Genomic DNA, 24,437 nt, shown 5'->3' with positions numbered 1-24,437 from the left:
AATTCTGTCAGGAGCCATAAAACAGAAGTAAATCAACACAGACCTTCAGTGTGATGATGCAGGAAATGCAATCATTTAGATGCACACACAGGAGCGCTTTGAATAGGGAGCTGATTGTGCCTCTGTAAGAGTATTGAGCAGGCTGGTATTACACTTTCAGTTTTGATGTACTTCAGTAAAGACAGAAAAAATTAGAGAGGCAGAGTGGGGAAAAAAACTAACGTGGGAAAACATCTAAAAGTGAGAGCACCTGAAGAGTTCAATGGAAGCAATTTATTAACAGAAAAAGCAAACTAAATTCTGTATAGAGACTAAAAAAAAAGGCTTTGTGTCTCTTCAATCAGTAAGATAAAAGTGCAACAAATATCATGCACCGGATATTAAAATGAGAAAAATTCAGATCAGAAACAGGAGGTATAAACCATTGATAATAAGAGAAATTAAGCATTGATGCAACATTGTAGGTACAAATATCATGCACCGGATATTAAAATGAGAAAAATTCAGATCAGAAACAGGGGGTATAATTGATAATAAGAGAAATTAACCATTGATGCAACATTCTAGGTGGACATTTTCACTGAAGACCAGACGATGTTCTCTAAGAGAGGTTTTGCCGATCACAAATGAATGATGTTTAGAGGTTCATCCATTTCTGATTTTGTCTGCATCTGCTGGTTAAGAAGTTGATAAATTTTTCATTTAGCAGCAGTAGCAATCTTTCCTGGCATCACACAGAGATCCAGATTGGTACTGATGACAGATTACATTTTAGAAGACCCTTGATGTCCCTCATTTCTGCTGCAGATTTTTAGAGATACAGTACTGAAGTGAGTGTCCCACTGGAACACTTCCACTCTAAAATGCTGAACCTGGTACCCAAATCAGTTGGAAAAGACATTTTTTTCCCTCATACAGCAACCAACCAGCTGGAAAATTGCTTCCTTACAGTGCTGCAGAAAAGCTGATTGATGCCAAAGGACAAGGAATATCCCTGGAGACCCCTCAGGAGGCTCTAATACACTGGAGGAATGCCAGAATCTGTCAGCAGAGCAGCCTAGGATCAGGTATCTCAGCATGGGAGGGTTTCTGTTGACTTCAAAGTTACAAAAAAAAGTTACAGCTTTAACTGCTGCTGGCTTGTCTCTCGTGGCTCTCTGGGGCACAGGCTCTGTGTAAATCATCATTTTAAATGGGTCTTATTCAGTAACTCTTCCAGGTACATTCTCTGACTCTCCCCAAACAGAAAATCTGGGACTAGGCTAGTGTCTGCTTTGGAGTGAGTGGCTGGGACATTATACCCCGATTTTCCTTGTAATTGGATTCCTACAGATGGAAAAGAAGAGCAAGTCATCTCACAGCAAAACTGAATTATTTACTCATCTTCAGCAAGGTGAATTAAACAACGGCACTTGAAAGCAAAATGATTCAATGGAGAAACTCTGACTTTGGCCTAACCATCCTGGATGCTGGGAACACATGGCAAGGTGCTAACAGGACCTTTCTCATGCTGCTCCCTCTGTGGCTGATCTGTTGGACAAAAATAAAGATTCAAATCCAAAGAATCTGCCAAGATGCTAAATCCATGGCTGGTCCCAAGTGGAAGAGGAAAATCCCTGTGGTTGTGTCAGCTCACTCATCTCAGTGCTGCATAAGTGCTGCTCTGACCTGGGGATTACTGGGAGGGTGATAAAGGAGGAAAAAACACTTGGAAATATTGAAGATAAATGAAAAAGTGTTTGATAATATTAAGAAACATAAGAATTCAGGTTTACTAATTTACCTATTAACTTCTCCATGTGACAAATGTATGGTGTGGTAAAAGTGGAGCAGGACCACTGGCCCTCAGTGGAGCTGAAGGAGAACTGCAACAGAGCAATCAAGCACTGTGCTTGGCGGAGGAAAAATTCATTTATATGTTCATTTCAAGCAGTCCTCAGAGGCTTAAAAACGAAATAGCAGAAAACCAAACACCAGAACCGACCGAGCAAAAAAAAACCCCAAAAAACCCAAGACAAAAAACCAAAACCACCCAAACAAACACCCAAAAAATAAAAAAAAATTAAAAAAAAAAAACCTAAACAAAACAAAAAAAAAACACAAAAAAAATTAAAAAAAGACTTAGCTCAGAAATATCCTAAACTTGCAAGTATCTGTAGGTGAAACCAGCACCCAGGTCAGACTTGCTCAGTGCCCCCAGGAGCACTCTGAGTGTTTTCAGCTGGCTGCTTACCTGTGATGAAGCTGATGGTGGAGCTGTCACAGCAGCTCAGCTCTGGGTCCCCCCAGGTGACCATGGTGACCCGGAAATTGTAGTACCAAGCAGGCAGCAGGTTGGCTATTCTCTGTAAAGGGACAAAACACAAAGAGCAGCTCAGCAGAGAGCTCACAGCGTGAGGCAAGGCTTCTGAAACACAACAGTATTTATAAAACCAGTGCCTACAGTCATTTTTCTGAGCTCCCATTCCTTCCTTCAGTGGAAATCTCTGAAATTTGGCCTTGCAATTTATTAAAAAAGTCTGTGCAGGGGGAGCAACCTCAGCTGTGATGGCTCTGCTGCTCATCCACATCCACCTGGTCACAGGTTCTGTGCATCATGGGAATCTCAAAGGATTTCCAGGGTGGTAAGAAGCATTCACACAGAGCAGACTTCCATCACAATTCCAGTGTGATGAAGGCAAAATATTTAACTGGGAAATGTTGGTGTTCCTAGTTGGATTAAAAGGGGTTTGAGGATAAATTAGAATCGATGTTTTTGTCTCAGATACTGTCACTTTAAGAGATGTATTTTTTTCCCAATTTTTCAAGTGTATTTCACTTTCTATTATCATTTATTATAAATGGAATAGGAATGAAACATAAATGACTTATGAGACATAAATTATATATGTAAATATAAATGAGATATAAATGAAGTATAAAAAGCAGTATGTTTTATGTTATAGTATTGCATGTAATGTTTAAGTTAAAACTGATTCTTCCACTGACAGCGCAGAACATTTAAGATTTTCATGTCTAGATGAAAAGCCTCTTGATATTTTTAAAATTCAAAATAAAAGCAAATTGAAAAAAAAATTAACAACTTCAACAATGTAGAAATTGCTATTTTTACAGATCTCTGCTGTTTGCAGTGGCCTTTTTTCTCCAGATACTACAAGACAATGCAAATGTAAGTGATGTAATCTGTTCTTCTCATGATTTTTTTTAAGTTTTATCCACATTGACACCAAATCCTTGAAGATGATTGGACTTCTTCTGACATGCCCCTGGTGTCATATGGGAAATACCAACATCACTTTGACAATTTTTGAGTAACTTGCAGAGCACAAAATGAATGAAGCAACTAAACAGAGTGAAAAGACAAATCCAGCTCCAAAGGTTCTTATCAAATGTTAACCCTCCAGAAAATAATGCTTGATTATTTCATGCTGTTGGAGGCATTGATTTTTGATTCTTCTCATTGTTGCTTCAGAATACAGCACTCAGAGGTGTCAGCAGGGATCAGTGGGATTCTGGAGCACCATTAGAGAACCCAAACCAAAGCCCACCAGCCCCTACCTGTACATTAAATGCCACAACAGAATAACAGGGAAACATTCTTTTCCTAATTCAGGATTAGGCTTTAAAATTATCCTTGAAGAAATGCTCACTTTAGCTGTGATACAGCACTGTTGCATTTCAGATCGAAATCCAGACAAAGCAATTCCAACTTGGCTTCCCTGAGCAGGATTTGCAACAGTAAGGGACAACATCATCTCCCTTTCCTAATGAACAACACTAACTCTGCATGATAGCTTTATTTCTTGGATCACTTAGATCACTCAGCTATTAATCTATTTGTGCTGAGTCATGATCACAAGATATTAATTACCAGTTTGGTAAGTTATTTTTGTTTTTAATTTACCTGGAGATTTATGTGTTAGATTTATAGTCACATACCCAATTACAGTAAAGCTGCTGGAGCCAAAATGACTCCACAAATGGCATTATGCAAATCAATTACAGTAAATCACTGTGGCTCTCACCACCAGCAGAAGTTATTGCTATCTTTTTTGCATACTCATAACTTTATTGAACATCTAATTTCAGCTAGAATTGCTTTCTGTCTTGCACTACAACAAAGTCTGAATAAAATCTTTTCACCTTCTCCAAATAATGGGAAAGAGGAGGAAAATTTCACTTTATATCTGCAAGGACACCTGTGAATATAAGTGTGAGCGTGCTCTTATAGAGACGAGTGTTCACCTAGTAAAAACCCTGACCTAAGATTTGGCAGCTTCAGAAACATGAAGGTATTTTTTCAGAAAAAAACAGAGCTAAGCTTTCCACATGGCACACTGAGAGACCAGCCTGCAAGCCCCAAATCCATACCATCAATATTAATTATGTAGATAAGCCTCTGCACTGCACCCCCCGAGGAGATGATGGAACTTTTAAAGCCTTGCCTGACAAACTGACCCACAAACTGAAGCTGCCTCTGGACTTGCTGAGCAACAACAAAGCAAAAAAAAAAAAGAGGCTAAACTCCTGTCTCATTGCTCTGCTTGATATTTAGCATGGTTCAGCTGGCAGTGCCTTACTTTAGAAGGGAAAATGCCTCCAGCACCCTGGGCCATTTTCTCTGCTTTGCTGGGGGAAAAAACAAAAAGTGCCAAACTTAAAGGCATTTATATATATATATATATATTATATACACACACATATATATACATATTAATGGGGAAAATGCTAGGGAAAAAAAGTGTCACAAGGTGCCAGGGCCACACAGGCATGGGAAAGCAAGGCAGGAATGGTCACTGTACCACTGAGGCAGTCAAGGAGACAGTTGCTGCTATTTCATAGTAGGTTGTCCACTCCGAGGTCATGGTTGATGGGTTGAAGTAAAACATTTCCACCACGTATTTCCTGAACACCCCCAGGAAAGGTCTGTTCCAGCTCAGAACCACAGCAGTGGGTCCCAAAGGGTAAAGTGTCAGATCCTTTATTCCAGTGGGCACTACAAAGCAGAAATTATGGTTAGCAACGTGCATGTGTTAGCAGCTGCACTTTATTTTAAAATTATACCTTTCCTTTATCAAGTTCTACCTATTTCTGACTTTAATCCTCAAGAACTTCCTGGTCACAAGCAGCTGAATACCATTTTTAAAGCATTTGTTCTCCAGTTTAAAACTCCCTTTTCAGAAGTGGCTACAGATCACGTGCTGTTGGCTGCTTAGCTTGACATAAAGTCACATCTCGCTTTCTCACATAAATGGAGGGTTCTATTCTACTTTGAAAATCAGGGTGCTCAGGAGATATTTCAAGATGCTCAAAAACAAAAGCATCAAAAGCCAGAGCACTGTAAGAAAGGAAAGTTTTCATCTCCAGCCCTCCTTCCCCGGGGAAGCCAAAGGCTCTGTCATGTATTGCTATTCCTGCCTCACAGAGGGTGACACTGAGAAAGAGTCAAGTGATTTGAAGAATGTCACGTCAAGGGTCAACTTCTGCAGCCCGTATGGTCTGGAAAGCAATTATTCTCCATGACTTCACTGAGGCTACTTAAATAAGGACTCAGAGCTAACATTTGCCAGGGCTGCAGAGCCCCAGCTGTTGCACACCGGGTCAGAACCCAGAGCAGCACCCAGGTTATGTCAGCCCGTGTCAGCACACGGCTTTGCCTTTATAAATCATTTACCATGTCTTTGCTTTGCTTTCTCTGAACTGCTGATTCTCACCCTGTGAAAATGAGCCTTAGGATAAATGTGGGGAGAATGGGATACTTTTTAAAGTGCATTTTATTTGAGTTTCATTTGTTGTTAGCTACCGCTGGTAAGTTCGCAGAATTTGTCGTTCAGTTCTATTATTTCAGTATCATAATCAATAAACTGTTGTGCAATGAAAACTCCTACAGCTGTTGTTTTACTGCATAAAAACAGCCCCTTCATAATATCAAAGTTACGAGATGTTCTATTTAGAAACTCATTGTCATTTTCAGTTTTGTAAGAAACTTTCATGGTTGTGAGGCCATAAAAAAGTGGAGAAAATGAAGGAACTTATTTACTTTGGGTATACATGATTTTACTTTCACAAATAAAAGAAGAATTTTTTAGACTTTTGAATTACAGTGAGAAAGAAGAACAAAAGCATTTGTGAAAACTGTCCAATGACAGAAATTTCAACATTAAAGTATATATAAATATTGAAATACCGATTTTTGCTTTCCTGAAATAAAGCATACTTTACACATTTTTATTCAGACCAAATTTATGAAAATATATAAGAAGACTGACTAGAATGAAAAGGCTCTCACCATAATCACTAGACCACATATTGGCTTTTATTTAAGGATTAAATTCTTAACAGGATAACATTTTTTTCTGTTTCACTTTCTTCCCTACATCACAGAGAGGAAGCAGCATTAAAAATACTGAAGATCTCTAAGTTTCAGCCACCTGCTGTCCCACTGAGCAGACTTTTTGCCAAAAGGAGAAGCTGGGTGACACAGGTTGAATATTTCCTGCAAATGTAACTCTGTACACTGAATCTCTTTCTCTTTTCCCTCTCTCTCCTTATATACATTTTGTTTAAGTGGTAATCTTAATAAAATTAATTACACTGAAACTGAAAGTTACTGAACTCTGTCCTAAATGACCCTTTGTAGGAGCCTGGTGGAATCCTAAATTACAGGTATGGGGGCAGCAGCTCTGCCTGTTGGGCACAAAACCACATTATTGAAAATGCTAGTGTCAGTCTCAGAGGACTCTTCTCATTTTCAAATCCCAAAGCAGAGAACACGGAGACTCACTCTTAAACTTGAGAAAATCAAGGCGTGGTCTACAGGACTTAATGAACATACTACACATATTAAAAAAATCCAAACCAAAACAAAAACCTGAAAACAAATACATGCATTTCAATCAGTAGGTTCAGGGGTTACCAATGGAAAATGTGACAGGATCAGAGGGAGGTCCAACCAAAGGTCCTTTCCGCAGGTAAACCACAACTTGGTACTGGGCACCAGGAACAAGATTTTCAATAAGGCTGCTGCTGGAATTCACCTAAGAGGAGAGGAACTCAGATATGAAGCATTTACTTGATTAATAAAAGAGTATTGAGACTGTACTTGAATGGCTCCAGCTACAAAAGGCATGAACCAAACACACTGGCAGTAAGAGCTTCATTCATTCAGCTCCAAGTGGCAAAACCGATAAGGCTGCTGCTGGAATTCACCTAAGAGGAGAGGAACTCAGATATGAAGCATTTACTTGATTAATAAAAGAGTATTGAGACTGTACTTGAATGGCTCCAGCTACAAAAGGCATGAATCCAAACACACTGGCAGCAAGAGCTTCATTCATTCAGCCCCACGTGGCAAAACCAGGGCAGTGGTCAGGACTGGCCTCACAAAAGATCTGACTCAGAGAATTGCACTTGCCTGGCTGAATAAGGTCAGCTACCTCACTGCAGACCCACTCTCTCCTACTGTCAAAGTTTATTACAATATTCAGGCTACCTTATTCACTTTCAGGTGGTGCTATTCAGGCTGCAGTATTTAGACCACGTGTTTTCAATTAGAGCCTGAGGCTTTCCATCCATCATTGATGCAGCTCTGTGAGCTGCATTTTGGGGAATCTGTCCTCTGACTGCAGCTACTGAGTGACTCCACAGTGAAATCAGAGAGGAAATATTCTCTGTCACCTCCCCTCCACTACAAACTCTAACTAAGGGGCATTGTGATTTTTCTTCCCAGTTTGAAAACATCACCGTTAAAATTTCTGCTGTGCCACACCAGGTTTCAGTCAGAGCTGGAGGCAGAATTCCAGACCAAGTGATTCCTGGTCTGATACAACAGGAAGAAGCTCGTCTCCTGAAGACTCCCCAAACAGCAAATGCACAGAGCAGCTTTGAGGAAAAGCCTCCACACATCCTCTCTAGAGCTGCAGGCTGGTATTTCCTACTAATATTTTCTTCACAACCTTCCCAAAGTCTGTATCACAGCCACCTCTGCACTGGTGGCTTATTGCAATGCACATGAGTGTATCACTGCCAAGCACAGATTTAGTGAGGAACAGAATTTGTCTTTACCAGCTGCTCTGGAAAGCTAAATCAATTTAAAATCATGCACCATGTTGGAAATGGATAGAACGCTGCACTGAATTTTGCTCTTTTCAGCTCATCATGGAGAACCCAAACCAACAACTATTAACAATTCCAAGTACAGTCAGTTGATAAAAATTGATACAAATATATATGTAATGACAGAAAGAAACAAATAATTGTATTTAGACTTTTCAACCTACTTGCAGTAAACACACATTTACTTTCACAGATATCTTGTTTATTCACAGATTAACTTTAGGTACTTGTTTTTGACTTTGTAGATGAATCCTGTAGTATCTGTGGAAATTATAAATGCAAATGTTTGGGATCTGTGTTTATAATCACCTACTGTACTTTCCTTCCCATTTAAATGACTGCACTTCTAAGAAATACAAGTAACAATAAGATAACAAGCTGATTCTGAAAAACAATTCTCAAATTGTCACTTCCAACCATTTAAGTTCAAAGCCATTCTTGAACTGAAACTCAAAATTTCCACAGAGATTAATTTTACAAGGCATTTTAAGGGTCACAAATTCTCTGTATTAATTCACTGGCAGGGCTGATGATGAAGTTGAAGGAAATGATTTACAAGGATGCCAGCAGTCCCCTCCATTCCCATGGGTGGGCTGAGGGTGCTGCAGGGCAGCTCTGCAGTGCTTTGCAGCCTCCTCCATCACACACATTCAGGGAGCCAGACAGAAGCCATGGCCCTGATCAGGAAAAGGCTGCATCAGCATCCTGGTGAGGTCACTGAGATGTGGGCTAAAATCTTCCTAATTGAAGCCACGTGCCACTGACCTATCACAGGCACAGAGTCTGCACTCACTAAGGGTTTCAAGTAGCAGAAAACTGTCAGGTTTTGGGGTTCAGGACTCTTGATGGTTGTAAACTCACCCCATAAATGACTTGTCCATACAAGTCACTGGTGGTCTGAATTGCTATTTGTTTCCTAGAACTGACACCTTTTTCTATGGATGAAAAGACAAGCTGGCTTCTGATCACCTCAAAACTTCCAGAAAATTTACAGGCAGGTTCTGTACTCAAATGTGGGACAGCTAAGAAATAATTTATGTTACTTTGATGATAACCTTGCACGTGAGCACTTCGCTTATTGCAGATGCACTGCAGCACATGACTGAGTGAAGTCACAGCAAGCCCAGCAGAAACACCACTTGACCAACCCTGTGGTGTACTGCACATTCTCATTCCTGACTGCTGGGCTCTCCCCTCCTCTCAGCACCAGCCACATCCCTCCCTCTGGATTCTAAATCCTTGTGCCTTCTGGGCACAAGGATTCTAATCAGCAGCGCGATGTTTTCGCTGGATTGGAAAACGCTCCAGCTTCTGCTCCTTACCTCAGTGCAGTAGTGTTTTTCAAGCCTTTGGCTTTCCTTTTGCTTCTGGCAGGTGAGGGAGAGCACAGACACGATGGTGCTGTTGCCACTGCTCTCGTGTGACGCCGTCCAGGATGTCAGGGCAGTCGTGGAGCTCAGCACGGTCACGGTCACATGCTGGGGCTTCTCAGTGAGCTCCTCTATCCACTCACCTGTGGGGCCTGGGACATGGCCCAAAAGCACAGGTGAGCAAGCCACTCCATCCATTTGAGCCACACGTGTTGAAACACCCTTCTTTCAGGGAATTATTTATTCCCTTTTACAATTATTTATTCCCTTATTTATTATTTATTCCCTTTCAGGTGAGGGAGGCTGGATTGGCAGATGTCCACCCCCACAGCCACAAGGTAGCAGAAGTGGCAGCCCCTGGGAAAACCTGCAGCAGAGCCCATGACAAGAGAAACGTGCCTGTCTGGAAATTCAGAGGGCAGTATTCTCTTACCAGATTCTGCTTACCAGAAACCACCCAGCAGGATCAGATCTGCTCCAAGGGAATGCTTAAAAGCAGTGGCAGCCAATAATGTACAGATCATTGACCAATATGAAAGGCTAAGCACACAGATTTTTTCGCCTCTCCACATACTAACACACCCTCCAAGCACACCACGGCCTCAAAGCATGAAAATCAAGTTCACAGAGGTCACCACAGTGAAGAATCTCATTTTTCATCGGACTTTTTGGAGCACTTGGTTGAGAACACAGCTTTAAATATAGATAAAAGAACAGTTTGGAAAATAACTTTAGCTAGACTTGGTCAAAATCTTGTATTTCATGAAAATAGCCCGTTTTTCTTGTCACTTTTAAGCTATACTTGTGACCCCTCTCTCCTTGACATTCTTCCTCTGTGCAACTCTAATGGTAATTTACATTTATTGACAAAATAAAACAAATGCCAGAGCAAGAATGTGGTTTAAGATCAGCCTGTAAGATTTGACTGCTATCTGGATGTAACAAAAATATGTAACACAAGCCAGTAATTTGACAGGATGATTCACCAACCAAGCATTACAAGGAAAATATAAGACTGACACTGTGGGAAAAATTTATACACAGCAGCAGACCCACACCCACACAGGTAAAAAAAAGGAATTTGATCATTAGATTATTCTCTGGAGACAGAGGATGTACATGCAGCTCTCACTATTCAGAAACTGGTTCAGCATTGGCATTAAGGCAGCAGAGATGCCTCATGTCATAACAGAGCTGTACTCCCCACAAAAAAAGCCTACTTGATCAGACTCAGAATGATGAATGGAAAAGCAGTTTTAACCTAAGAGCATTTGTTCATATCTCCAATTTGGCATTCTACCAGAAATACATATAAAATCTATCTAAAATACTAAGGACCTTGCATTCAACAGAATAACTAAGATGCCTGCCAAGAACCCTCATTCTGATGTAAAAGCATGCACAACTAACTGACAAAACCCAAAAACCAAAGGTTCTTACGTGTTACATGTAAAATTAAAATACCATTGTCTTCCTGTAACACCTTAATACTTTATCCATAATGAGATTCAGGTTCATCCTTAATCTGCCCATCCACACCCCTATAATTTGGGTTAACAAGCCCTTATTTCTCTCAGGTCCACAGTTAGCATGGTGGACACATTAAGTGTTAAAAACTGCTTAATGAAAATAAAATATGTCACACCTTGCAAAATGGAACAACATTTGGTATTAATAGCAATGCTACATATTTATCTACTTTAATGCTTTTCATATAATGAAGCTGTCCAACAATTCCTCAAGAAAAACAGAAGACAGTGAAATTACAACAGCAGAGACCCTCTCTCTCATGTGCTGTTTTCTGAATGTTTTCCAATTATTGTTTCTTCCAACTATAAAGTTGTTAAAAATGGGAGCAATAGTGGAATTGCTACAGGCAGTCCAGCATTATGATGAATTCAAGTGTAAATACCTAGTGTTTGTAAATGTTATGAGCTACCAAAGGCACAATTTTTATTCATAATATACTGAAGTGCTTGACTACATTTCCTTTTAATAGGATTTTTTCTGCCAGCTTTGGCCACTGTGTCTTGTTGCAGCATTCATGGTTTGGGAAGGCATTATCTTTTCACATGCAAAATTGTGCAGTGCTGCAAGTATTCCCCTGTCTCATTCCATGGGCATTCCGTGGGGTATATCTATTTCCTCTTTCAGAAAAAGGTACAAAGGTGACCACAGCCATTAGAAGGATAATGATCTGAATTCACCAACACCTGTCTCACTTGCTGATCCAATTGTCAGTCTTGGTATTAGTTTACACAATAGTGTATTATTACTTTGTCTTTTACCGAATCTCCAGTTAAGAAAGTCTGGGATTCTACAGGGAAATAATAAATTACTTTTTCTCCTTTGAATTTAGCAGGCTGAACCACTTCATCTGCTGTAATTCGCTCTGTGTTCTCTCAGAGACCATTCAATTTCAGAGTTCAGTGTTTAATTGTGCAATTCCCACACTCTCAGCCTGTGCTGCCCTTCATTCCCCACCCAGTACATACTCCAGGAGTAGGAAAGTTAAATATTTCCAAAGCTCTCTACAACCACCAAATTAATTCTTGGAATTAAATCCTCACTGTGAGAGATGCAAAAGGGAAACTCATTTCATTTCTGAACACTGACAATGACTCCATCACATCACTTGCTTTCCTAAGACTGCCAGGATGGCACAACCAAGGCCCATCCAGGCAGGTTGCAATACATTAACTATTATAATTAATACAATAAAATTTATATCAATATTTATAATTATAATTAATGCATATTTGCACTATATTTCCTTCTCTGGCACTGGGAATTCCTGAAGACCAGACCCTTGTGATCCATCAGCAGGTGCCAGAAATACCACAGTGGTCAAACTCTGTAAATTACAGCTATGTTGCTCAGGGAGAAAAAGATGAGTTTGATGAGATACTTACTGATGTAAAAGCTAAGTGTTTTTGCTGATTGACTTCCCCGAACTTCACAAGAGCCAGAGGAGCTGAATGTTGTTACAGACAACTTGTATTTTCCTGGTTCTTTCAGTTCAGCAACAAATTTGTGAGTGTCCTCACTCACTGTCAAAAATTCTGTGGAGTTCTCTAAATCAGGAGGGGAAAAAAAGTGTGGATTAATTGAAATTTGAAAGGTACCAGCCACCAGGAGAATTACTTACATCAGAAATGCTAATCCTGTTTCAGCTGTGGGATTAAAAGGTATCCAAAAGGAACTTATTCAAACAGTGAGGCAATATGTGCAGCAGTATAAATCTTGTTTAACAAAAGAGAGCTGCAAGCTGTGGTATACTCCTGCCCAGCCAAAAGCAGATGCTGTTCAATGCAAAAACCCCTCAAGAAATACATGGGATCTAACAAAGCCCTCTGAAGCACAGTACTAGATAATTGGTAATTCATACAGGAGACAACCACCAATGGAATTACAGAAAAGGAGGATGAGAAGGGCACAAGGCTCGGCTTTACCTTCCCTTTCAATATTGATGTGGAAACCATCAAAGGCAGTAGGGGGCTTTGGGGGCAACCAGGTCAGCACCATCTGCACAGGAAGGAAGGGAGGGGGCTCTGCTGTGGGTCTGCCAGATGTGTTGGCATCGCTGGCTTCATAATCCCTGGAACCTGCGTTGACAAACTCCTCCTCTCCCTCGGAGGACTCGGCCTCGCTGGACCACCAGGATGGCTGCGAGCTGGTTCCATACTCGCTGCTGTTGGAGTGCTCATCCAGCCAGGCTGCAGAGGTGTTTGCTGCTGGGATTTCAGTAGGGCTCTCAGAAGGATGGCTGGGTTTCTCTTTCCTCATGATCTCCTGCGGTCCGATGAAGGATTCTTCCGCGAAATTCCCGCTGTGCTCCTCCCAGTTGTTTCTGTTGATCGGCACGATCTGAACGGAAATGTTTCGGGGTGGGTAAGGAACTGAAAGAGAAGCAAGGGACAGGCTTTTAATGGGTATGTCCTGTGCACCTTTAAATGTATTAATGCCCCAGACAAACAGCATTCTCCTAGGGATTGTTTGAAATAACTTGTTCTTACTACGATCCTCCCTTCTCTTGCCTATTCCTACACATACACCAAAGTGACTGTAGAGGGATCAAGATGAGTATAAATTCACAGCATTATCACAATAAAGAATGCCAGAAAGTAAAGTAGATGTGAAGTCACAGTAAATATAACTTCAGTGCCATTTTAATAGCAATGCTGCTCCAGTGTGAATTTTTAACAGTGAATCTTTATTGCATCTTCCAGGAAGTTCTCGATCATGGAAAAAAAGCCCACCTCTGCAGAAATGAATTTAAACATGCAAAAAGAATATATGACATAGCTCATATTTAAAAAAAATAACCTTGCTGTAGGGCTTTTCATATGCTTTTAGCAGCCACCTTTTCACAAGCATTAAACATCAGTTTAAAATTTAATATTTGTGAAAGCTTGATCTTAAGATTTGGGTCCCCACAAGACAAGATTCTGGCACGCAAAGAAGTTACTTCAGCTGATGCCAGGAGGTAAACACACAGCATTTTGTCTGTCTCACTGAGATTGCTTGTCTGCCTCTCCTTACACACTCAGTATGAGTATCCTCTGCAAATAATTTTGCCTGGCACCTTTTAAGCTGGCACTTTACAGCACACTAATTTGTTCAAATCCCATCCGAGCCACAGCCACTAATAGAAAACCAGACTCTACATTCTCATTGCAGTTCATGTGAAAAATGAGGCATGGGAGGGCAGCAGAAAAAAAAAAAAAAAGGGATCCTGTTGGTTATGGTTCAATATCTCAACAACTATATTTAAGATCTTCAGGACAGAACTCAGCTGGCATCAGTTGGCTTAGTTCTGTCCAAGGCAATGGACCAACACCAGTGTATTCATCTGAAGATTTGGCCTTTTGATTTTATCATTGGTACATTTCACTTTGGACCCTGATAAATGTCTGCGGTCCAAGAGATTAACAAAAAAGTTTTGGGCACCATCCCAGGACCAAATTAAATTAGTTCTGGACCCTGAACAAATGCAATTTTCAGCCTTTGCAACATTGCTGTCTTGGAAATTAAAAGTTCATGCTTCAGGGCACAGAGTGGCCGCCAAGTTGGGCAGCTATGACATTCCTCTCCGTGATGGAAAAGGGCACAGTGAGGAAGGTCTCGAGCAGTGCAGCTGTGATTCACTGCACAAGGAGACAGACCAACAGAGACAGATCAATAGTCTGCTCAGTGCAGCTATTCCTGTGGCATAAAAATTCGTTCCTAGCACAAGGCCCGGGATACCTCACATGAAGCAGAAGTTATTTTGTAAGAAGCAAGATTTATTACAGAAACACTCACGCAAATTTCCATCTGCGCTGTTTGCGTACACAAGCCTATGGAACAGCCACAGCATCCTTCTCCTCCCGTGCTCCCAGGACTGCTCCCACACAGACCCTGCTCTCTGTGGGATCAGTCCCCTCCCCACAGCAGCAAGAAAAGCAGAAATACAGACTTTGGAAGAAACGGTGTGTAAGAATTTTCGTCACCTGTCCTGTGCTGTTTGGGCTCATGCTGGACCCCACTGTATTCCACGAGCGTGCTCTTGTTGAAGGTTGCTTCTGATACCAACTGAAACGTGATGTTACTGTAGCATATGCCTGGCAGCCAGTGATTGAAAACTGTTTTACCTTTAAAGAAATCTGCAGAAGGTTTAAAGAGAAAAGAAGGAAGGGAAAAAAACAAAAAAAAACAAACGGATAATGCATCAAATGTTCACTTTCTGATAATGTGACTGCACATGGTGAATGGGCAATGTTTTAGACGTTTAAACATTTTTCAGCCTGCTCTGAGACATGAAATTGTAATAATTCAGTTTGCCAACTCTTTTCCTGGCTGTCAAAGCCACTTTGCAAGCAGAAAAAAGAAAGACCAAAAAAAAAAAGGCCCAGCACAAGAAACATGAGCTGCTTTTCACCGGCAAGGGAACTGAATCTGGCAACCTGCTCCACGTGACACTGAATATCTCAAAGAGCATCTGACAGTTCCTGCAGACCTTTAACTGCTGCACGCAAAAGGTCTTTTTTTTTTGCTGTTTTTTTTGCTGACTGAGGCCCAGCGTTTGCAGGAGATGTTCAAAGGAATCCCTCAGCAATCGAGTGGTGCTGAGGGCTCAGCTCACATCCACCACACAGGAGGGCTGAAGAGAACTTGCTCAGGGCTATCTGGCTGTGTGCAAGGTGATTAGTGAATCTCCTAATTTAGGCTGACTCTTTTATTTATCAGCAGCTTTAGTGTCACAGCCCCCGGAACCATCTATTAGCTGTAGAAGAGAAAAATTACTGCTGGTGTCCCTTTTGTTCTCTGCAAAGAGGTCAACTGTATTTTTTGCCATGATCCAGACTTTACTAACTTCCTAACTTCTGGCACTTTACAGCACTGAGAAGAGGATTTCCAGCCCCACTGTGTACTGAGGCAAAGGGACTCCCAAATTCTCTGACCTCCTTCTGGAGGTGTGTATCTCCCTCTGCTGACTTTAAAGAGATTTTCCAGTGACCAGTCTTCTATTCTGGGATCCTTAATTCAGTGCCTAAAATTCAATCCAGCACCTGCTGGATTGCCCAAAGATTTTGATTTTGGATTTAATTTTGATTTTGGATTTTACTGCCACTATGGGATGTTAAACCATTGGAGTTTCAGGGTCCCACAAGGTACGTGGGGGCCTTTCTCACCTCTTAGGGTGCTTCCCACAGGATATTTACAGTCCCATTTATATCTCTGAGACAGATACTGTGCTTAAGATATACTGCAGGGCAAAAGTTGTAAACAAATACAATTGTTGTAAACAATATGAAAGGGTTCAGTCACGAACAAATAAAAAGGAAAGTAGAATTTGCTCTTGTTTAGATCATTCAGGTGGTTAGGTTGGTTGTTTGCTTAGGCTGACTGTCTAGACTGTTAGATTGATTGCCCTTGACTAGATTATTTTAGGAACATTGAAATTTCTATCGTGCAACAGGGTTTATTAGCTTGGGGACAGCACTGGATGCTGCATTGATGTACTCTACAGCACAGCACTGTGTCACTGCAGGGTGACACAGAACCACCAGGTTTGATCCTGTGCCAACAATCCGCTTTATTGAATGGGTTTCCCTCCTCTGGGACATCCCAGAGCTTTCCTATCAGCTGCAGACCAAAGGGGGAACCTTGGCCAGAGGGAAAAGCCTGGGAGCTTTTGTATTGCTTTGAAGTGACACACAAGCACCAGGGAGTGGGGATGCCTTCCCAGGCTAATTTCAGACTGGATACAAAAATCCAGACCAATGAGTCTTCCTCTGAAATCCAAAAGAAAGGGAACATCACTAGAACTAGGATCCTAGCAGTTTAAAAATCCCAAGTGAACCACCAGCTCAATTCAATGACCCATCCCCTACTTCACAATATAAAAGCACATCACCAGAAGCACAAATCATTATATAAATACAAATCAAAACCCCATCTAAGGCCACTGTTTTGGGTGTTTCTAGCAGAGTTAGCATTAAATTTTGTTGAAATAGTTTCCACCTACCTTTGTAGAGCATTGTTCGGTAGTCTTTTCCTTCCCAATAGCTTATATTGACCCTGGTAAAAACATTGTACTTCTCTGGGTACTGAATTTCAAACAACACTCCTGTTTCTGGAGATGGCTTGTAATCATAGATAGAAACATTGCTCACAGGAAGTGGTTCTAAAGGATAGACAAACAAAAGGAGGAAAAAAGGAAGAAAGGGGCAGATTAAGAGGCAAACCGAGTTATTTGCACATATACAATGTCAATGAAAATAAATGTTTTTGAAGGTATGGTATACACAATATCAATGAAAATAAATGCTTTTGTAGGTATGGCACAGGTACTTTTAAATCTACCAGGTGATATCTGAGGCTTCACTGAGGTATGAGGCAAAGCTACTGAGACATTGTCAAAGCCAGTATTTCTATACTCCCCTCTTTAAATAATATATTTTCTTAACACTTTAACAGCACAATTTCCATATTTGACATTAAAAAAAAACTTATTATTTAAGCACTCACAGTCATGACCTCAGAAACATTTTCATCTTTAATACTTGTCAATCATGTAGAAGTGCCCAGACAAAACCAACACAACACTTGAAACTGCTTGTGACTTCAGCATACATGTAGAGCTTTCAAGATGAGCTGAGAAAATTATCAGTGTAATGGCCAAAGGAAGCTACATGAATAAGGATTTCCTATTTTGGAAATGTATCTATACATTTCTTTATTTCATGGGTAGTTATACAGTCTATTCCCACCATGTGAGAAAGCCACAATCCCTATCTGTTTATCCACACCAAACTTCTAAATAAACAAAATAAAGCATTATTTTACAGATGAATAATGGAGGTACAGAGAAGTAAAATGGTTTATTGGAGGGCACAGGGAAAGCCTGTGCACAGGAAGGAGGTAAGTCAGGAACTGCTGCTCTCTGCACTCAGAGTCAGGTAGGCCACAAAAAGTGAGAAAAATATCCTGTGATCTGAAATCCAGACCAGTGCAGCTCCATCAGATGAGGAAAGACACGTCAGTTCACTGCTGCATTGTTGCTGACAATAAGAAAGTCACATTTTTAATCAGCCTTCTGTATTCATTAAAAAACCCCAAGAAAAACTAAAAGAAAGAACACCTTTTGTTCAAGGCTCTCCTCAGCAAGAAAAAATTGACAGCAACCCAATTATGCTGTGGTTAAGAGGTCCGAGCAAGATTATGCTGTTAGCTGAAATTTGTCATAGTAACATTTTAATAGAGATAATGCAATTATGCCTACATCCTTATAAAGATTAGCATGTTGATTTAGTTCTTGCACAATACAGGGATCAGACTACAAAATTCAGGCTGTTGATTAGCACAGCCTTACAGGACCCATTTGAGTCCAAAATTCTGCTGCTGTAGGCTCTGGAGAAAAGCTAATAAATTATTTTTCCCCTAAGAGCATATAGTCACAACAGGCAAGAGAAAGGGCAGATGAAATGGGAAGATCAGAATCAAAAGTGGAATTATCCCACAGGAGGTGGAGTAGGTTAATCAAAGATGGAAAAGCAAGACTGTAGTGAAAGAGAAAACTCAATCCCAATGACCAGCAGAGTACTTTCATTACAGCTTTAAGTTTCTAAGTGATGAGGAACAGAGAAGAAAAAACAACTGGGAATAAAACCATAGATGCAAACAGAATCTGTCACCAAAACCAATGTGTCATCATTTCTAACTTTGCCAGAGCATGGAAATGCGATAGTGTGGTGTTATTAAACTATTTCTCATGGCATTATCTCCATCAGATGTATATCAGTATATTTGTACATTAACCACTTACAAAGAGAAACTCCCCATCTCACAGATACCAACAAGGAACTTCAGTGATGGGATCTCTGAAAATTCTGCTGACGTTTCAAGATAGCCCAGAAATAAACAGGAGTAAAGCAGAGCACAGGAAACAAAGCCCACCCTCTTCTTTCTGCCGACGCTCTTCCCATCGCTTATTCCGAAATAAATAGTGGAAATGACTCCCCACATGGCCAGAGGGTTCATATCACAGCTCACCCAGCACACCAGAGTGGTTTAAATGTCAATAACAATCTCTAAATAGCACAGTGCTTATGTGCAGTCATCTCCCACGTTGGCGGGTGTGCCCTGGGCGCTCTCCTGCTATCTCGTTCACATCTGAGGTCTCCTCATTTCTGAAAGAATTACTGAAACTTTCTTGTGCCAGTGATTCAATTACCCCGTTTATTCCTTCCTACAACAAATCAAATAAAGGATGGAAGCTATATTCCTTTTTAATCCAGATGATTTTTTCCTCCTGATGCTTTGATTTAATTAAGCAACAATTGAATTAAGTGGTAATCACCACAGACTCTCTTTCGTGTCGCTATCTTCCGCTCACTATCCTCCCCTTGCTCGTGGCTGATGTTAGCAGAGCTGCATGAGTGACATAATGCAATTTAAAGATCCTCCCATTATCTTACTTCCTTCAGCACCAAATCTTCACATCAAAAGCTATTTGCACACTGTGAAATTAAAAGAACGCTCAGCAGATAACCATCATGTTCTGCCTTTCACTTACTAACTGCTCCTAGGGCTATTAAAATTAAAGAATATGTAAAATGCCACTCTTTACTATCTATATTTATAATTCAGAGCACAAACAGTCTGGTATTTTTAATTTTACTATTTTCAGTGTTTAGGATCCAGCTTGTCACAGATTTCAGTGACTGTCAAGAAATAGCCTAAATAAAGTGAAATCACAGAAATTTAATACTTAGAGCTTTATAAAAGCCCTGTACTACACTGAAGTGATATTACAGAAGGGATTTAGAGCATTTCACTGTCCCTCTAATAGTTTAAAGTACCTCTTCACTTACAATCTCTTTATTTTTAGACTTGGAGATTATAATATACACACATAGACAAGACGAAGACCTGAATTTGCCATTCTTCATAGTTTCTCAGAATCTGCTGCTTCTGTAGCAGCTGCTGTCTCATTTTATCTGTTTACAGGAAACTCAACTTCTCTGTTTATCCTGGACTTTCCAGCATTTTGCATTTTGCATATAACTTGCATTACACAAGCATCAAGACAGCATAATAAATGTGCCTAACACCTTCCTCCAACGCCCTGGAAAATTCTGAATGCTAAATCCTCCCTTAATGCATCCAGTTTGTGTCAGACACATTAATATTTGCAATTCAGTGGGGGAAAAAAAAGTGCTGTGAAAGTAAGTACCATGTTTCAATGCAAATCAATTTGTTTGCAATATGTGAAGATTGGGTCACTCTACAAATTGATTATTGCTGTAGCTTAGAATACAGCATTATATGTGGGACTGAGATCTCTTGCTTCTCACACTGGAACCCAGATTAATCATTATTTACCTCCATATTGTGACTTTTATAAAAAAGATGCCCCATTAATGGAGAGACCCCATGGTTAAGTCTCTTTATTACAGAAAGAAGTTGTGAATTATGTAATTTTCTCCCCAGGATAACACTATTTATGTAGCTGTATCATTACTGGGAGTAAGGCACAGCCAGGGTAAAGCTTCCATTATGCTGTAAACTTTAGGTTGTGTTATCTCTTGTTAAAAAGAAACCATCTTTGATATTAAAGAAGCTCTTGTTCAATACTTTGGGAACACAATGTTCAAGTTCATGATAGGTAATAGTGATATTGTGCTTATGAAGGAGGAATGCAAGTGAAAATAGTACCTGAGCAATGATGCCATATAGTGCAATTTCTACATGGCCACATAAGGTGATAAGTAAAAAGATGGCACAACCTAAAAAATAATGTTGTCACAAGAACAAAGGCATATCTATAGTTCTTGAACAGATTTAGGCCAATTGTTTAGATCCTCCTTACAATGCAAATTACAGCAGGTTGCAGTTCTTTCTGTTTCTTTGATTCTGATGGAGAAGTTTTTTCACCCTAAAAAGAGGATAACATGGTTTATTTGCTGGGAGAAGATGAGCACTAATGGACCTAGATGCTGTTGTGAGTTACATTTCAAAGTCAGGACTGCCTTTTTAAAGGTGTTTCACATCATCCTTTAAGAAAGAAAACCATGAAGGGCTAAAGCTTCACATTTCATTAAGGGAAAAAAACCTCTGAAGCTCTGAGTTAAAGAACCTTGATCCATTAAGAAGCCAGAGGAAAGGATTGGACCTGCTGAATCACTTCCTGCAGCATCTGGCACGATGACAACAGAGCATTAACTGGGTGTAATGCCAATTACTTTCTGAGGGCTGGAGATCAGAGTCCCAGGCAGCAGCTGTTGGCCTCTCCAGGAGAATATTTTTGTAGGAGACACAGAGGCAGAACTCCCCCTAAAGGGAATATATTTCACAGTCATGTATATACAAGGAACCATCAGCTTTTGAAACAATGAGATATTTTACCACTCAGAAGTCCTAATCATCAGCTAAAATAAAAGCCAGGCAGAGGTGCTCTGAACTACCAGAGATCCTCAGATCCAGATTTCTCCAATTCCCAGCAGAGATGCATTTTTTTCCTGCAGCACACAATAGTTTTACAATGAACTGCTTTCCCCACTCCTACAAATGTATAAAAACTTTTTCCTTCACAATGTAAAGTTGACAGTGCATATGGAAAAAAAAAAAAAAAAAAAAAAAAAAGAAGATGCTATGACTCAGCCTGAGAAGAATAAAATAAGGCTTCAAGCTGGGAAAATGTAGGATGAGTGGGTGAGAATATCAGTCACTGATTTTACAGATGTGCTCTTCATTTATTTCATAAACTACTTTAAAATCAATTAGCAATAAGGTGGAAATTTCAGTCAAGCATTACAAAACACCAAATAAATGATACAAATTCCAGAGTTATTTCATCCCCATTTAAAAGCCAAAGCTCCAAGAGCAGAGGAAAGCAAGCCTGAAACAGTTGTGTGAGATACCAGAACTACTTCAACATTGCCCAGGCTGAAGAATGGAAGGAAGGTGACTTTGACAGGCACAGCACAATTGCACTCACAGGAATCCAGCCAGGAGTGTGAGATTCTCACAACTATTCTTGTCAAAACCATTGCATGGATCTTTAAAAAGCAGTCATGGTTTCCATTTTTCTCCTTCAGTGATGTACTGAGCCAAATTTGCTGAACACAATTTTGCTACAGAATCAGAAGTAAAAAGGGCTATTTTGTGCTAAATTTCCATATTACAGGTTTCTTATCTCAGAGTTTTCAAATAGCTCATCCTTTTCATTGCAACAATCTGCACCACAGAGCCTAAATGAGGAAATTCTACAACTTGTGGTATTTCTGATTAGCATGGGAAAACCCTGAAATTCTTCAAATCAGAGACAAGCAGAACTGTGCAGTCCTGTAGAAAATGACCAAATTAACAATGGAATGCTCAAAAGGAACACGTACACATGGAAATGTGCACGGATGACATGCTCACATGCAAGGGAGGTGATCCAAGACAACCAGGATGGCTTCGTTAAGGGCAAATTGTGCCTGACAAAATTGGAGGTTTACATTGAATATGGGGAAAAACTTCACGAAAAGGTGGTCAGGCATTGGAATAAACTGCCCAGGGAAGTGGTTGAGTTGCCATCCCTGGATGTGTTCAAAGAATATGTGCAGGTGGCACCTGGGGACATGGTCTGGTGATGAACTTGACAGTTTTGGGTTAACAGTGGAACTTGATTATCTTAGAGGTCTTTTCCAACCTAAATGAGTCTATGATTCTATGTTACAGGTATATTTTTGTGACACGATTTTGTATTTTTATATGTACATATTTGTGTTCATATATTTATATGAAGAGTTACACTTATATATGCCTATATATAATGTATACAATATATATTTTGTTAGCTTTTCAGTGCTTTTCTGGCCAGAAACCTTTAAAGGGTAAAACAAAAGTCTTCTAAATGGGTTCTTCTCTTGCTTTTTCCTGCCAATTCCCTTAGAGGTAGTATATTGATGGGAGACATGAACAGGAGAAAGGAAATGTCATCAGGATTTACCACCAGAAAGCAGAGGTCTTTCACAACTCTCACTGAATTTTTAAGTAAGCAATGTCTTTGAGGCACCTTGGTCTTGTTTTGACGAGCACTTTTTGGGTACACAAAGCTCTGTGTGAAACTCAAACCTCTAGCACACATTGAAAAGCTGGATCTCCTTTGCAGACTCCAGGATATCCCAAAAAACTCTTGTGAGCACTGCCTTGGGAATAACCACATTGGCATCACTGGCTATCCTGCTTGATTTATTTTGTGGCAGCCTAATGAATGGGGTCAATCTGCCACTGGTAAAGCTCTCCTGACACCAATGGAGTTAGAACAGGAATTAATTTGTACTGGAAGCTAATTGCAATGTGCCATTCTTTCATGTGTAAGTTATAGATGGAAAAAATTAGATAGTTACATGTCTTTGCATGATTAAATAAACCAAGAATATTAAACAGAGAGCATAGGGCAAAAAGAAAAATATACATCAATTATTTTCTTTGAAGAAAATAAAATAGAAAATTGCATTAAAATTACTACTTTGCTTACAAGGTTAAAGCAGTCAAAGGAAAGGAAATTCAGGCTGAACCCCTAAATTGTTCAGTTCTTGTATTACCCAGCAACATGATACTTTTCCCATGGGACCCTTCCTGGCTTTCCTCATCTGGGCACAACTTGAGCACACAAGGGAAGCCTGAAGAATGTATAGATGATGCAAAATCTTGTTACTCCTGAATTTTAGGTACCTCACTCAATAACACAGGAACCTACTTTAACATGCTTTGAATGCTATTACTGTGGATAGTGTTTCCTCATTGTCAAAAGAATACAGGTACAAAAAATAATAACAATTCCTCAGATGTAATACAACTAAAACTACCTATACAATCCCATGTGGAATTTAGGGAAAAAAATATCTGAAAAATTAGTCTGGCTCTGTCCAAACAGATTTTTGTCATCTTCCAGATGAAGAAAAATTTTTCTATTCTACAAATTGTTTTCAATTTCCGGGCTGGCAAATAGAACCTCAGAGCCAGAAGCACAGCTGGAAATCTGTGGTACAGTGACAGAGCAAAGAAAATCACACATCTTCCCCAGGATCAATGCACCTGGAAATAGTAAGAGACAGGCTACTAGAAGTGTGTTCTCCATCACAAACACCTTCAGCTGTACTGGCAAAACATGTGGTTTTGGTGTCTGGTGTCTGCTTTCCTAGTATTGCTTCCATATATTAGCAGTCAAAGAACAATGTTACAGCATTTAAAGCAGAATAAAACTCATTAAATGAGAGGAGCACTTACACTGAAATGTCAGTCAACCCTTGTCGTGCCCTTTTCTAGATTTTTGGAATTCCTGGTTAGAAGGGTTTAGGATGAACATCTGAAAAGGGGCGTTCATTCATCACTCTGTTTTAGTATTTTACACCTCAGTGTTCAGGAAGGGCCAGCCAGGGAAAAGGAAACCTGAAGCCTCTCCTTTCTTTCCGC

General features: G+C 40.1%; 1 protein-coding gene across 1 annotated transcript in view; it reads right to left on the bottom strand.

The window, feature by feature from the left end:
• PTPRO (protein tyrosine phosphatase receptor type O) overlaps nt 1-24,437 on the bottom strand; it is a 144,131-nt gene that overhangs the window by 36,408 nt on the left and 83,286 nt on the right. Inside the window, exons 3-10 of the mRNA XM_041484460.1 lie at nt 16,996-17,154; nt 14,978-15,130; nt 12,938-13,384; nt 12,398-12,559; nt 9,438-9,637; nt 6,917-7,037; nt 4,803-4,996; nt 2,234-2,345 (exon numbers count right to left, since the gene is read on the bottom strand). Of these exons, the coding sequence (XP_041340394.1) occupies nt 2,234-2,345; nt 4,803-4,996; nt 6,917-7,037; nt 9,438-9,637; nt 12,398-12,559; nt 12,938-13,384; nt 14,978-15,130; nt 16,996-17,154 (1,548 nt within the window). The remainder of the gene's footprint in view (nt 1-2,233; nt 2,346-4,802; nt 4,997-6,916; nt 7,038-9,437; nt 9,638-12,397; nt 12,560-12,937; nt 13,385-14,977; nt 15,131-16,995; nt 17,155-24,437) is intronic.

The sequence above is a fragment of the Pyrgilauda ruficollis genome, unplaced genomic scaffold (genome assembly GCF_017590135.1).
Source record: "Pyrgilauda ruficollis isolate IOZ18807 unplaced genomic scaffold, ASM1759013v1 scaffold66, whole genome shotgun sequence".
Taxonomy (NCBI): Eukaryota; Metazoa; Chordata; class Aves; order Passeriformes; family Passeridae; genus Pyrgilauda; species Pyrgilauda ruficollis.
The sequence above is the reverse complement of the archived record's forward strand: the minus strand, read 5'-3'. Positions and strand labels throughout refer to the sequence as shown.